Source organism: Capsicum annuum, chromosome 9, assembly GCF_002878395.1.
Source record: "Capsicum annuum cultivar UCD-10X-F1 chromosome 9, UCD10Xv1.1, whole genome shotgun sequence".
Lineage (NCBI taxonomy): Eukaryota > Viridiplantae > Streptophyta > Magnoliopsida > Solanales > Solanaceae > Capsicum > Capsicum annuum.
Window position 1 is genome coordinate 8860621 of NC_061119.1, and position 13796 is coordinate 8874416.

Consider the following 13796-nt stretch of genomic DNA (forward strand, 5'->3'; position numbering starts at 1 on the left):
TGCTATGATGATGATCAATTGATCATTATGTTTACTATTGGTTAAGGTCATTTAGGTCTCTATTGCAATTATCTCCCTAAATTAGTTAAAGATGTACTCATTCTATGTAACTTTGTTTTCTTTTTCACATATATTTATATTTATTTTGATTTTATCGTGTAAGACCTATTAAATGCAGATAGTTCTAATTGTTGATTGGATTGAGTCAATGACTTTGTATGAATTAATGTTATTGAATTCTTATGATCTTGTTCTTGATTCAATGTGGAAACGAGGCGTGTTTGTGGCCTTCTTGAATGTCCGATGTAATTTGAATTTATATCATGTAAAAAAAATTGTCAAGGATAATAGGACTCTATCTCACACGATAAATGCATGATCTATTGTGCACATCTCATCCTTCAGCCTTTCACCTACCGACTTGACAAGCAAGCTTTCTTGATCTGTCTTCGACTTTGATTCGTTACACTCAAAAGCCTCAACAGTCCTAAAGTCTCTTGTCGTCTAAAACTCTGCCAAGAAAACGCTACTCTACATTTGATCCTATGTACCCAACTGTAATTGTTAGTAGTTGATGGATCTTTAATTGCTTTTGTTCAAAGAATCTAAAAAACAAAAAGAGACGTGTGCATAAGAAGACAAAGGAAAAAACATACAAAGTAGAGTTTTTCGGTCATTTTGTTTCAAATGGAGGGGCTCTTTGGCAATTATGAAGAGTATTATATATATTTTTATTTTTCTAAAGTGAATAAAAACAAAATGACCTGTTTTTCAGTTATGTTGTTCTTTTTTTTTCTTTCATTTCCACCTCTTAGATAGATCTAAATACAAATATAAATATTAAACAAATAAACTATAATATCTTCAAGAAACTATCTAGTGATACCAAAATCTTTTCCCTTAAGAGTTAAAATAAGGTGAGAATACATGTTAATGAATTATGGTTTAATAATAAAAGAATATACAAATATATATGTCACTTATACGTATTAAATTAGTGTAAATATTGAGTACAAAAAAATTAGACCTTTTTTTATATTTATGATTCGTCCGTTGAAAATAAATTATGAACACTGACCTAAACATACTATATATATTGGTGGGGAATCAACCCCCCACCTTCCCCCCAAAAAAAAAAAAAAAAAAATAAAAAAAAAACCCCACATCTACCCCCAAAAAAAAAAAAAAAAAAAATATATATATATATATATATATATATATAGACGGCTAAAAAGATAATCATTCTAAATAAATTTTATTGACATTATTGTGTTAGCTGCCACAAGTCACTTTTGATTTTGAGATGTCTTTTTCATTTCAAAATTCATATCATATCATTAATTGATTATTTGTCAACCATATCAATAATTAAGTAGTGGTTTACTTGATTAATGTCCCCTTCATAATAAGCAATGTCATTTATCTCTCCTCACTTTATTTTTCTTTGTTTTTTGTAGTTCTCTTGACAACAAAAATGCCTTATTACCTCATACAAATTTTCATTTCATTTTATTTTCAATGACTCAATCATGTTAAATTAGTTATGATTTATGTAAAAATATAGAGTGCAAATAAATTTTTGCTATAATAATGATTGAATCTAGATTAATTGATTCCATTCTAATAATGCCTTATGATATTGTTATTTATACGGAGATAATTATCTAATCATGCAAACTTATACACTATATTTATCAAATATAGCAAGAGTTTGAAAAAATATCAAACATAGTAAGAGTTTCTTAAATTCACCTTGTATCATTGACACAACAGTTTCCTCTGATACAACACTTCACTTTGTATTTGTTACGTATTATATTACAAACCGAATTTCAAAAATTGTTGATACTGTTAGAGTTTGTGATCCGAATTTTGTTGATCCGATCCTGAAAAGTTTGCGGTGCAACCCATGTTTGAGATTTTTTTGGGGTATGGACATGTATGTTTTTGGGCTTAGGATTTATTTGTACGCACGTATTATATAAGTGCGATTTAGTGGGTTGTTTTTGGATGGTTTTATATACGTCATTGAAACTTCCGTCTCATCATTGTACTCTTCTCCATTATAATAAATTTCCTCCTTCTCTGCCCGTGGTTTTTCCCTCCCACGTAAAATCTGTGTGTTCTTATTTTCTTTCGTTTGTGGTATTGCTTATTCCTGTCCGTTCATAACAGATACATTTGGTCATATCGCTATATTTGATAATTAGGCCTCAAAATATTGCTATTTCTGAAATTTATCAAATAGCTATTGATCTCTTCTAATGATGTGAATACATAATGAACAATATTTACAAAAAAATACTCTGTATGCCAACTGAATCATTGAAAAATCTTTTCCAAAAAGTTCTAAAAACAACACAATATTATTAAGGTAGCTACATCAAATGGAACCAAATATTCCCAAAAAATAAAAATAGAAAAATCAAAGACCTAGCTGCTATTGATATACAACTGATCTAACAACAAAAAAAAAAAGTGAGCAAACTTAGTGCAAATGTGTCTGTGTGTGCACAACACACTCTTTGTGCAAGTACATTCTTTTTTTTTTTTTTCTTTTTTTCGACTAACCGTAATGTCTGAATCAGTTTGTATATACCTCGACTAATTTCTAGCTATTACTTTTTCTCCTTTTACCTATTTGCAAGGGGCTACCGGGGCTCATACTCGTAGAAGCTTTAGAGAAAAAGCTTTGTGTAGAGTGTTTTCTTCCTATTTTAACATCCCTTAGATCAGCAACAATTCCTGGCTGAGAAATCTTCATTTCGTCTACTATTATCGCGCCATCGCGGCTCAACATCTTGATAACCATTGACATTTTGGGGCGGAGGCTAGCGCTCTCTTGCACGCAGAGGAGGCCAACCTTCAAGAATCTGACAGCTTCGTCGTCATTCAAAAGTTCTCTATCCAAAACAGGGTCCACTAGCTCTAATAGTTGGTCAGCATTGTACATTTCCCATGCCTAAAAGAACAATAAACACCAACACAAGTTGACAACTCTCATGTCATGTCAAGCCAACAAAGTAATACTAGCAGGATTAGCTTTAAAATGCCAAAATCATGGTTCCCACTTGTTTATTTTTAGATTGTTACAAGTCAATCACTGATAATAGTACATAAAGGACAGCCCAGTGCACTAAGCTTCCGCTATGTGCCGAGTCCGGTAAAGGGCCGGACCACAAAGGTCTATTGTACGCAGTCTTACCTTGCATTTCTGCTAGAGGTTATTTCAGATTCCCAAATAGAGGTAAATTTCAGATAAGCATCTATATATGTACCTTGTTGACAAGGAAATGCTCTCCGCGAGTAATGTCGAATGCAACTACTGGTGAACCGCTGACTATTTCTAGTAACACGACTCCAAAGCTATAAACATCTGATTTGCGCGTTAGGTGTCCACTGATGGCGTATTCTGGAGAAAGATAGCCTCTTTAGGCATAAGATGAGTTGAAGAGATTCAGCAACAAAGACTAGAGGAGTTGACAAACATGAATTTTTCGAATTTCAAATGAACATTTAACTAATGTGACTTACAATGTTCCAGCAACTCGAGTGCTAATGTGGGACATGTTCTCCGAAAACAGCCTAGCCAAACCGAAATCTGCAATTTTTGGTATAAATTTCTCATCAAGGAGTATGTTGCTGGCTTTAATATCCCTATGCACAACATGTGGAGTCACTTCTTCATGAAGATACGAAAGCCCCTTCGCTATTCCTATCGAAACTTCTTTCCTAAGTGTCCAAGTAAATTTACTTCTGTTTTGCTCTCCGCCTGCTAGTTACACCAATCAATCAGACAACCTCAAGTAAACATACAACTCTTTATAAGTGAAAACAAGGCAAAATAATAACAACTATGCCTTACTCCAAAACAAGTGAGGGTCGGCTAAAGCCTCGGCCTAAAAAAGTCAGGGTCGGTTAAAACAAGTACAAACAACGACAACTACGCCTCAGTCCCAAACAAGTCGGTGGTCATCTAAACCAAGTGCAAATAACAACAACCATGACTCAGTCCCAAACAAGCCGGCAGTCGGCTAAAACAAATGCAAACAACAAAAACTAAGCCTCAGTTCCAAACAAGTCGGGGATCGCTAAACAAGTGCAAACAACAACAACAACTACGCCTCAGTCCAAAACAAAGTGCAAACAACAACAACTTATACATCAATCTCAAACAAGTCGGAGATCAGCTAAAACAAGCGCAATAAAAACAAGGAAGTTACCTAAAAATGTTAGAGCAAGACTCTTGTTTTCCATGTAATCATAGACTAAAAGTCTATGTGCTTCATCAACACAGCATCCTTTGAGGTTGACAAGGTTTTCATGTTTGATATAAGACAATGCAGCTATTTCTGATACAAATTCCCTTTCCCCTCTCATTGATTCCAATTCCACTGATAAAACTTTTACAGCCATAAAGTTTCCATCTTGCAGCTTACCCTTTTCAAGAAAATCCACAAAATACATAAAAACAGTCAAGTCACAGTAAAAACAAAAAAGAAAAAAAAAACACCCCACATACCTTTTCTCTAAAAAGGGCAACCCGGTGCACTAAAGCTTCCGGTACACACGGGTCCGAAGAAGGGTCAAACTACAAGCTTTTACCGTACGTCGCCTTACCTTGCATTTCTGCAAGAGGTTGTTTACACTTTACACGGTTTGAACCTGTGACCTCCAAATCACATGACAACAATTTTACCGGTTACTCCAAGGCTCCCCTTCCCCACATCCCTTTTTTCTATTTTCTTGAAATCAACTCAAAATAATGTACAATAAAAAATTAAAAAAATTCACCTTGTAAACAGAACCAAAACCTCCCTCACCAATCTTATTGGAAGCTTTGAATCCTTGAGTGGCAGCTTTCAAATAATTGTAAGAGTAGACCATAAAATTCTGAGATATTTGTCCATCTGTAAAAGTTGAATAAAACATAATAAAAAAAGAGATTTTTTAAGTAAGAGCAAAAATCTCGAAATTCTATAAACTCTTGGGATATTCATCAAGAGATCATGATATCAAATACTGTCCTTATCAAAGCCGTTGTCCCACATTTTTAGCAATCAAATATATCGCAAGGAAGTCAAATCGTTCTACATTCAAGAAATTTGAAAAATACGCCACTAACAACCTTCAAATATACAGATTTTTAAGTAAGAACAAAAATTTCGAAATCCCATAAAACTCTTTATGTCGAGGCACTAAAATACTGCTTTTATCAATGCCGTTGCCGGATGTTCCTAGCAATCAAATATATCACAAAGAGGCCCAAGTCATCATCCTACATTCGAAAAAATACGCTAGTAACCATCCTCGAATCACGTAAAGAAAAAAGAGATTTTTATCTAAGAGCAAAAATCTCGAAATCCTATAAACTCCTGGAAGATTCATAAAGAGATCAACACATCAAATACTGTCTTTATCAAAGTCGTTCACCTGATGTTCGTAGAAATCAAATATACCACAAAGGAGGTTCAAGTCATCATGTTACATTCGAGAAACACGCTACTAACAAGACTCGAATAACATAAAATAAAAGTAAGAGCAATCCTAGCAATCAAATATACCACAAGGAGGTCCAAGTTATCATGTTACATTCGAAAAATACTACTAACGAACTTCGAATTACGTAAAAATAAAAGTAAGAGCAAAAAGGGATGTTTGAGAAATTTACCATATGGAATTTGGTTGCCATCCAAAGTATCAGCTGATGAACTAAAACACTTGAGAAATGGAAAAGAAAACTTCATGATTTTCTTGAAAATTACACTGTCTATCTTGAAATTGGATTTTGCAATTATTGGTTTTTAACCAAGAGTTTTAAAATAAAAAATTACTTTATAATATTAGTGGAGAGAGAATGTGAAAAGCAAGAAGGATTAGGAGGGGGTTTAAATTTGCTTATATACCTGAGGAATTGCCCATATATTTTGACTCTTGACAAGACTTTCTTTTTGGGGGTTGATTTTTGATGTGATATATGCAATATTAAATATTGAGATTAGATTAAATTAAGAATAAAATATTTTGTAAAAAAGCTAGTTAGTATCCGGTTTCTAATTTAAGAATTTTAATTAAGTAGTGATTTAATAATAAGATTTTGAAATTTGAAAATAGGATTTCTTGTTTTCAAGTTTGAGATATTTGGAAATTGGCATTAATTTTGATTGAATAAAAATTAAAGTTATTTTTAAAATTTTGGTGAGTGATTTGGTGTATTTTTTTTCAGATAATATCCCAAAAAGGGATGAAAATTATTCATGATAATGAATCTTTAAAATGAAGAAATATTTATCATTCTGATTCAAATTTTTTTTCAAAAGACAAGACTTATAAATACTACAGTACTCCAGTATATTGTACTCTGTAATTCTTCTTTCTAAAATGATAGACTTTGAATAATAGAAGAATATTTTATAAAGAATATTTCAACATTACTAGAGCTAGTAATAACTTGAGTTGCAAAATTTTGGACATTTTTATTATGTTTTGTATCCTCAATATATTCACTGAAGGAGTATTTATTACTCCATACATAATTACTTGAAATATAGGTAGATAATATTCAAAGAGCATTGACCTAATTTAGGGACGGCCATGATATGATATGGTATAGTATAGTACTTGAAATTTTGATTCGGTAATTTTGATATTTGATTTTTAAAAGTGTTATATCATTATCATATCATATTAATTCGGTACGGTTTAGTATTTTGATGTTTGGTTTCGGTATTTTGCGGTATGGTAATCGGTAATCATAATTTATTCAACTTCGACGATATATACTCCTATACTAGAGTATTATTACTTCAATATTTCAAAAGCACGTCTCAACTGTATCGTAAATACATATTACACATGTTGAAATATTCAAAAAGAAGTACAAACAACTCTTTTTGTTAGTCAATTACACAAAAAAAAACTTTACAATCAAGATAGAATAACGAACGTTACAATCTCTAAACATTTTTATACTAATACCAAATAGTATATTTGTTTATATTATATTTTATGTATGTATATATACATACATATATACATATACATATATATATATATATATATATATATATATATATATATATAGAGAGAGAGAGAGAGAGAGAGAGAGAGAGAGAGATATGTACATGTATGTAAGTTATTTATATAACTATATACTTCGGTATGATATTCGGTATTTCTGTATGTTATTTATAAATATCGATAAATATCGAATACCATATACCATAATAAGAAAACTACGGTATTAAAAATTTCTCTTCGATATGGTAATTCGCTATATACGACATCATGTTCACCCCTAAACCTAATACGAAACCTTTATTAATTAGGTAGATTTTTTTTTCAGTATTAATTAGGTAGATCAGTGATATAATTTTGTGTATACAAATTACTCTAGTTCTTATTTAGTTGTCATCTTTCTAAGTTGCATATACCTTGAAAATTGTATTAACTGGAAAGTAATTTTAACTAAATTATTTTTATTTATTATTCATCTTTATTTAATATTTTTCTTTCTTGCACTATATTAATATCTCTCCATATTTATTACTACTAAGAATAAAAATTAAAACAAAAAATTAATTATGCATTGATTTCATCTAAATGACAAATATTAAGAAATACTCCCTCCATCTCATTTTACTTGTCTCAAATTTTCTAATTTGATTTCTCATTTTACTTGTCATTTTTTACAAATCAAAAAGAGACAAATTTTTTTTCATGTTTTACCCTTTGCATTAATTACTTTTTCTTCAAATCTAAATGTAAACATCATTTAATAGGGGTATTATGCTAAACTGACCATGTTACTAATTATTTTTCTTAATTAATGAGTCGTGTTAAATTGGTACAAGTAAAATAGGACGGAGGGAGTATTTATTTTTATTAATGGCGGCAATTAATTAGGAGTGGAGGGCTTTCTTCTAGTCTTCCTGGCAGCAAATCATTAAATAATTAATGATCTCAATTCTCAAGTAAATTAGTCCTATAATTAGAGAAATCAGCAGGCACATTATTATTTTTTTAATTAAAAGAAAAAATCAATTAGAAAGATAAGATATAATTCAAAGTTAATTACGCAAGCAAATCTATAATTGTAATCCCAGTTGGCGAAGATATATTTAGATTTTGTTGCACGCCGTTGGGTATGTATATAAAATAACATTAATCAAAGTGATATTAATAAATTGAATTATTATACATGTTTCAAAGTTTTGATCAAATGAATATTCTTGTGTTATTTTACGTAAATAGTATCAGAATAAACATATGATTGGACATTTTAAGTATTACAGAAATAAAATATTACAATATTAATATTGGTTTGGAAGTGATTTCAAATTGATAAAAATGTAAATTGTTGCAATCAATAAAGTCAAATAATATATAATTCAATATAAAACAGGAAAAAAGTTCTTTTCCTAATCAATGAAGACATTATATGTGTTTTATATCTATAATTTATATCTATAATATATATATATATATATATATATATATATATATTAAAAGTGTGAACACCCTTAGGTGATTTAAACTTTTTGTTCTTTATTAAAATACTTTTTTTAGACAAAACTGTTTTTTCATTATTTTCTTCAATTTATTATTTAATTATTTTTTTATGAACTATACTTATAAAATATATGAGACTCCTAAAATATATGAAAGGAGAATCAATTAATATTTTTCTTTATACTGATCAATTAGAAAAATACTCATAAAATAGGATAGAAAAATACTTCTAAAATAAGACTCTATTAAGGAAATACTTCTATAAATACTGCGATGCACGTTAAACTAGAGAAGAAACCGATTTACTTATTGAAAAAATATGATTGATACTCATCTAACTTGATTCAATTACATGTCTAGATTGGTGGATGCTGAATATTTTTTAACCCTCAACTTTTTCACTGTTTTTGCCAATATAATAGAATTCAACGTGTGTGTGAATATATATATCTTCTTTGTTTTCATTCAAGTCATTCTTTAGGGTCAATTTCTTTGCTCAGACAAGAATTATTTTTATCAAAATTAAAGCTTTGTAATCACTATTATATTATTTTATAGTAGTTTACAGGTCGTAGATGAATTTACAGGTGGTAGATCAATGTTAGTCGACTTTAAGAATTTTTTTTAAATAAAGGTTAAGTTTAATTGTATTGTATTTATTTCTTTGTTTTAAGAATATTTTTGCGAAGAGGTTAAATTTAGTTTTATTATTTTTATATCTCTATTATCGTATTATTTTGTTATAGTTTACAGGTGGTAGATGAATGTCGATCGGCTTAACAAATTTTTTGGTAAAGGTTAGGTTTAATTAAATAAATTCTCCAAAAGATGTTGAATTTAATTATTGTATTCATCTTTATTATTTAAACAAATATCTTATTTCGTGTAATGTTTGAACTCAATAACGTAATATACACGCGCGGGATGCGTACACCTAAACTAGTATATTAAAAGTGTGAAAATCTTTAGAAAAGTGATTTGAACTTTTTACACTTCATTAAAAGACTCTTCTTTAGACAAAACTGTTTTTTTACTATTTTTTAATTTATTATTTAATTATTTTTTATTATATTAACTAGACTTCCTAAAATATATGAGACATCTAAAATATATGGTAGGAGAATTAATTAATATTTTTCTTTCTACTAGACTTCCTAAAATATATGAGAATCCTAAATTATATAGTAGAAGAAATAATTAATATTTTTCTTTTTACTGTATAATTAAAAAAATACTCCTCTAAAATAGGACTCTATTAAGAAAATTATTTCTATAAATATTGATTTTTCTTTCTATAATATGCACAGAAAGTGGAATTTTTACACGACCAGCTAATTTCAAGGGGTAATAGCAGCATGAGCCATTTTTTTTCCTTTTTTATTTTCTTACAATTATTTCCTTTGATAATTGATTAGTTCCTTCTTTGTGAGCCAACTTTTAATCTTCAATCTTCCCATTAAAGGCAAGTTTTAATTATTTTTAATTTTTAAAAATTAAAATTATAAATTAAAAAATTAGTTGTAGAAGATAATTTGAACTCTATATATGCAGACATGCATTCTTTGTATCCAATGTGTTCTTATTTTCATTGATGTAAACTTTCACTTTATTATTATTCAACACCCATTGAAGCAAATTAGTAACATCAACGTTGAAGCAATCATCATCACCATTTTATAGTTAGATACTTTTCCTTGTCAATTTATTGTGGTATTCAGCATGTGTGCACATATATCTTTTCTTTGTTTTCATTCAAAATTAAATTAGTTGATCAAAATTGAATCTTTGTGATTATTATTATGTTTTTTTTATAGTTTACAGGACGTAGATGAATGTCGGTAGGCTTTGAAAATTTTCTTGTGTAAAAGTTAGGTTTAATTGTATTGTTTTGATATCTTTATTATCTTATTGTTTTATTTTAATTTATAGATGTTAGATGAATGTGAGACGACTTTGAAAATTTTTTTTAGGTAAAGATTAGGTTTAATTGTATTATCATAATATCTCTATTAATTTATTATTTCGTGGTATATTACAGTTTGTAGATGAATATCGATCGACTTTGAGGAATTTTTTTATGTAAAGATTAGGTTTAGTTGTATTATTTTGATATCTCTATTATCGTATTATTTTGTTATTGTTTACATGTGGTAGATGAATGTCGGATGACTTTGAGAAAATTTTTGTGTGTAAAGATTAGATTGAATGTCGATCGACTTTTAAAAATATTTTTGGTAAAGATTAGGTTTAATAAATAAATTCTCCATATTTACATACGCAAAAGATATTAAATTTAGTTATTCTATTTATCTTTATTATTGAAATAAATATCCTATTTAATGTAATATTTGAACTCATTAAAGTGATGTATACGCGCAAGGTGCGTACACCTAAACTAGTATATTAGAAGTGTGAAGCCTATTAGAAAAGTGATTTGAACTTTTTGTCCTTCATTAAAAAAACTCTCCTTTAGACAAAATCATCTTTTCACTATTTTATTTAATTTATTACTTAATTATTTTTTTATTATATCAATTAAACTCTTAAAATATATATGACTATTAAAATATATGAAATAAAAATCAATTACTATTTTTCTTTATGCCGATGAATTAAAAAAATACTCCTAAATAACTTCACGAGGAAAATGGGCCAATAATTGACCAATTTTGTTCTTCCTAATACTATGAGAAAACGTAAGATACAGTAGTATATTGTAGAAAATTTTCATTATTCTATATATAGAATAGGTTAGATTTATGATTACGAAAATTCTATTTTGTCATTACCGGTAATAAAGGCGTGCCTTTATAAATTGAACCTAGATCATTCTTTTGGACAATATCATGGTAGCATTGATAATAGTACTCTATTAAGAAAATACTTCTATAAATATTGAGATGCATATTAAACTAGAGAATAAATTAATTTACTTATAGGAAAAATATACTAGAGAAGAAATAAATTTACTTATTGAGAGAACATGATTGATGCTCATTAATTTACTTAGTGGATGCTTAATTTTGTAACTTTCAACTTCTTCACTGTTTTTGTAAACATAATAGAATTCAATGTGTATATATATATATATATATATATATATATATCTTCTTTATTTTCATTCATGTCATTTTTAGAGTCAAAATTTTCGCTTAAGCAAGAATTATTTTCATCAAAATCAAAATTTTGTGATCATTATTGTTTTGTTGTAGTTTACAGGTCACAGATGAATGTCGGTTGACTTTGAGGGATTTCATATATAAATATGAGGTTTAATTATATTATTTTGATGTCTTTATTATCGTATTATTTTATTTTAATTCAGGTAGTAGATGAATGTTAGTCAGCTTTGAGAATATTTTTTAGGTAAAAATTAGGTTTAATTATATATTGTCTTAATATCTCTGTTAGTTTATTATTTTGTGGTAGTTTATAGATCGTAGCTGAATATCGATCGGCTTTGAAGAATTTTTGTGTGTAAAGTTTAAATTTAATTATATTATTTTGACATCTCTTTTATTGTATTGTATTGTTTTGTTGTAGTTTGCAAGTGGTAGATAAATGTTGGTCGACTTTGAAGAATTTTTTTTAGGTAAAGGTTAAGTTTAATTGTATTGCTTTGATATCTCTGATTTGAGAACTTTTTTTGTGTAAAGATTAGGTATAGTTATATTATTTTGATATCTCTATTATCGTGTTATTTTGTTATAGTTGACAGGTGGTAGATGAGTGTCAGATGCTTTGAGAATTTTTTTATCTAAAGATTAGATTTAATTGTATCTTTTGATGTCTCTATTATCGTATTATTTTGTTGCAGTTTACAGGTGATAGATGAACGTCGATCGGCTTTAAGAATTTTTCGGTAAAGGCTAGGTATAATTAAATAAATTCTCCATCTTTACATATTCAAAAGATGTTGAATTTAATTATTGTATTCATCTTTATTATTAAAACACATTTTCTATTTAGTGTAACGTTTGAAATCATTAAAGTGAGGTACACCTAAACTAGTAATACAAGAGAAGTGTGAGGAGAAAAGAGACTCATAAGAATTAATTTTTTTTAATTTTCAAAATAAAAGAATAAAAACTATTAAGTGAAATAATTCTAACATTTATAACTCGTTTCATTTCCTATAATAACATTTTATTATAACTGTTAACTTTTCCTAACTTTTCCTTGGAAGTAATTTTTTATATTATTTCATAGTATACTTTTTGGTATATAAGTCCAAAGTAATTTAGACAAACAATATATAATTATAAAAATATTTGATTATATCCATCTCATTTAACAAAAGTTTAACATCTAATATATACTCACAACAAAAAAAAAATTATAACTTTATATATACGGTGTGATTTTCTGATGACGAACCTTGTAGCTAAGTCCCTACGTTACCTGTAAATATGTTTAGATTTTTCAATAGCTAATTAGCTAATTAATATATTTTGGAATTTTGTAATATGGAATTTAGAATTCCAAATGTGGAAATTAAATCTTAGGAGGCTGACCATGGAGGACTGGTCCAATCTTGAGAAATTGCAACGCACGTGCATATATCTTTTCTTAAAATTCACTAGATCAATATTTAAAGTTTATGTTATAACAATAAACAAGTTATAGTCAGATATATTCATAAAGTTTTACTAATATTTAGATTGTTTAACATCAGTGTATACAGAGAATTCACGTGAACTCGTAATGAAGTCTTTAAAATTAATTTGAATCTTATGAAAGTGAATTCAGTATTTGAAGTTTATGTTATAACAATAAGCGGGTTATAGTCAGATATATTCATAGAGTTTTATTAATATTTAGATTTTTAACATTTGTATACAAAAAAATGACAAAATTTATTGAATTCATGTGAACTCGATCGTAACAAAGTCTTTAGATTTGTTTGTTGTGTTAAGTAGAGTGACCATTATAAAATTAAACGCCACTTTCCACCAAGAAATTATATTCTTTCTAACAACTTAAACTCGAGACTCTAATTATGAATGAAAATTTTTAATTATGTTATTATATCCTTGGTACATGCTTGTCTTTTTTTTTTTTTATCCGGTGTTCGGTGCTCGCATTGGAGCCCCAACTAATCTGGATCGCGCGTTGCAGGGCTCATTAAGATGGCAGCGCTCCCAACAAAGTCTTTATTACTCCACACTAACATGAAATGTATTGAAATTGTCATGAAAGAAGGGATAATACTCATGAAAATACCTGAATTTTGATCGGATTTTCAGTTGAGCATACTGAACTTTACGGGGGTCCTATTACCCACC

At 28.5% G+C, this 13796-nt stretch overlaps 1 protein-coding gene across 3 annotated transcripts; it reads right to left on the reverse strand.

Moving 5' to 3' along the window:
- Positions 1-2290: 2290 nt before the first annotated feature.
- Positions 2291-5875, reverse strand: LOC107842231 (putative serine/threonine-protein kinase). Of its 3 annotated transcripts, none has more exons than XM_047396064.1 (6): positions 5672-5875; positions 4795-4910; positions 4224-4440; positions 3535-3601; positions 3279-3429; positions 2291-2962 (listed from the first exon to the last, which is right to left on the reverse strand). In XM_047396064.1, the coding sequence occupies exons 1-6, from the start codon at positions 5745-5747 to the stop codon at positions 2612-2614; spliced, it is 978 nt and encodes a 325-aa protein (XP_047252020.1). In that variant the 5' UTR covers positions 5748-5875; the 3' UTR covers positions 2291-2611. The 3 variants fall into 3 exon arrangements, with proteins under 3 accessions (XP_047252020.1, XP_016541467.1, XP_016541468.1); XM_016685981.2 differs by having other exon boundaries at positions 3535-3775; XM_016685982.2 differs by having other exon boundaries at positions 3535-3772; positions 5672-5874.
- Positions 5876-13796: the final 7921 nt, after the last annotated feature.

Excerpts from the sequence above, each read along its gene's own strand:
- LOC107842231 (XM_016685981.2), bottom strand. The coding sequence starts at position 5,747 with ATGAAGTTTTCTTTTCCATTTCTCAAGTGTTTTAGTTCATCAGCTGAT. Across the intron at positions 3,430-3,534 it reads ACTCGAGTTGCTGGAACATT|AGGCTATCTTTCTCCAGAAT; the intron begins GTAAGTCACATT and ends TTATGCCTAAAG. Across the intron at positions 2,963-3,278 it reads AGCATTTCCTTGTCAACAAG|GCATGGGAAATGTACAATGC; the intron begins GTACATATATAG and ends TTGTTCTTTTAG.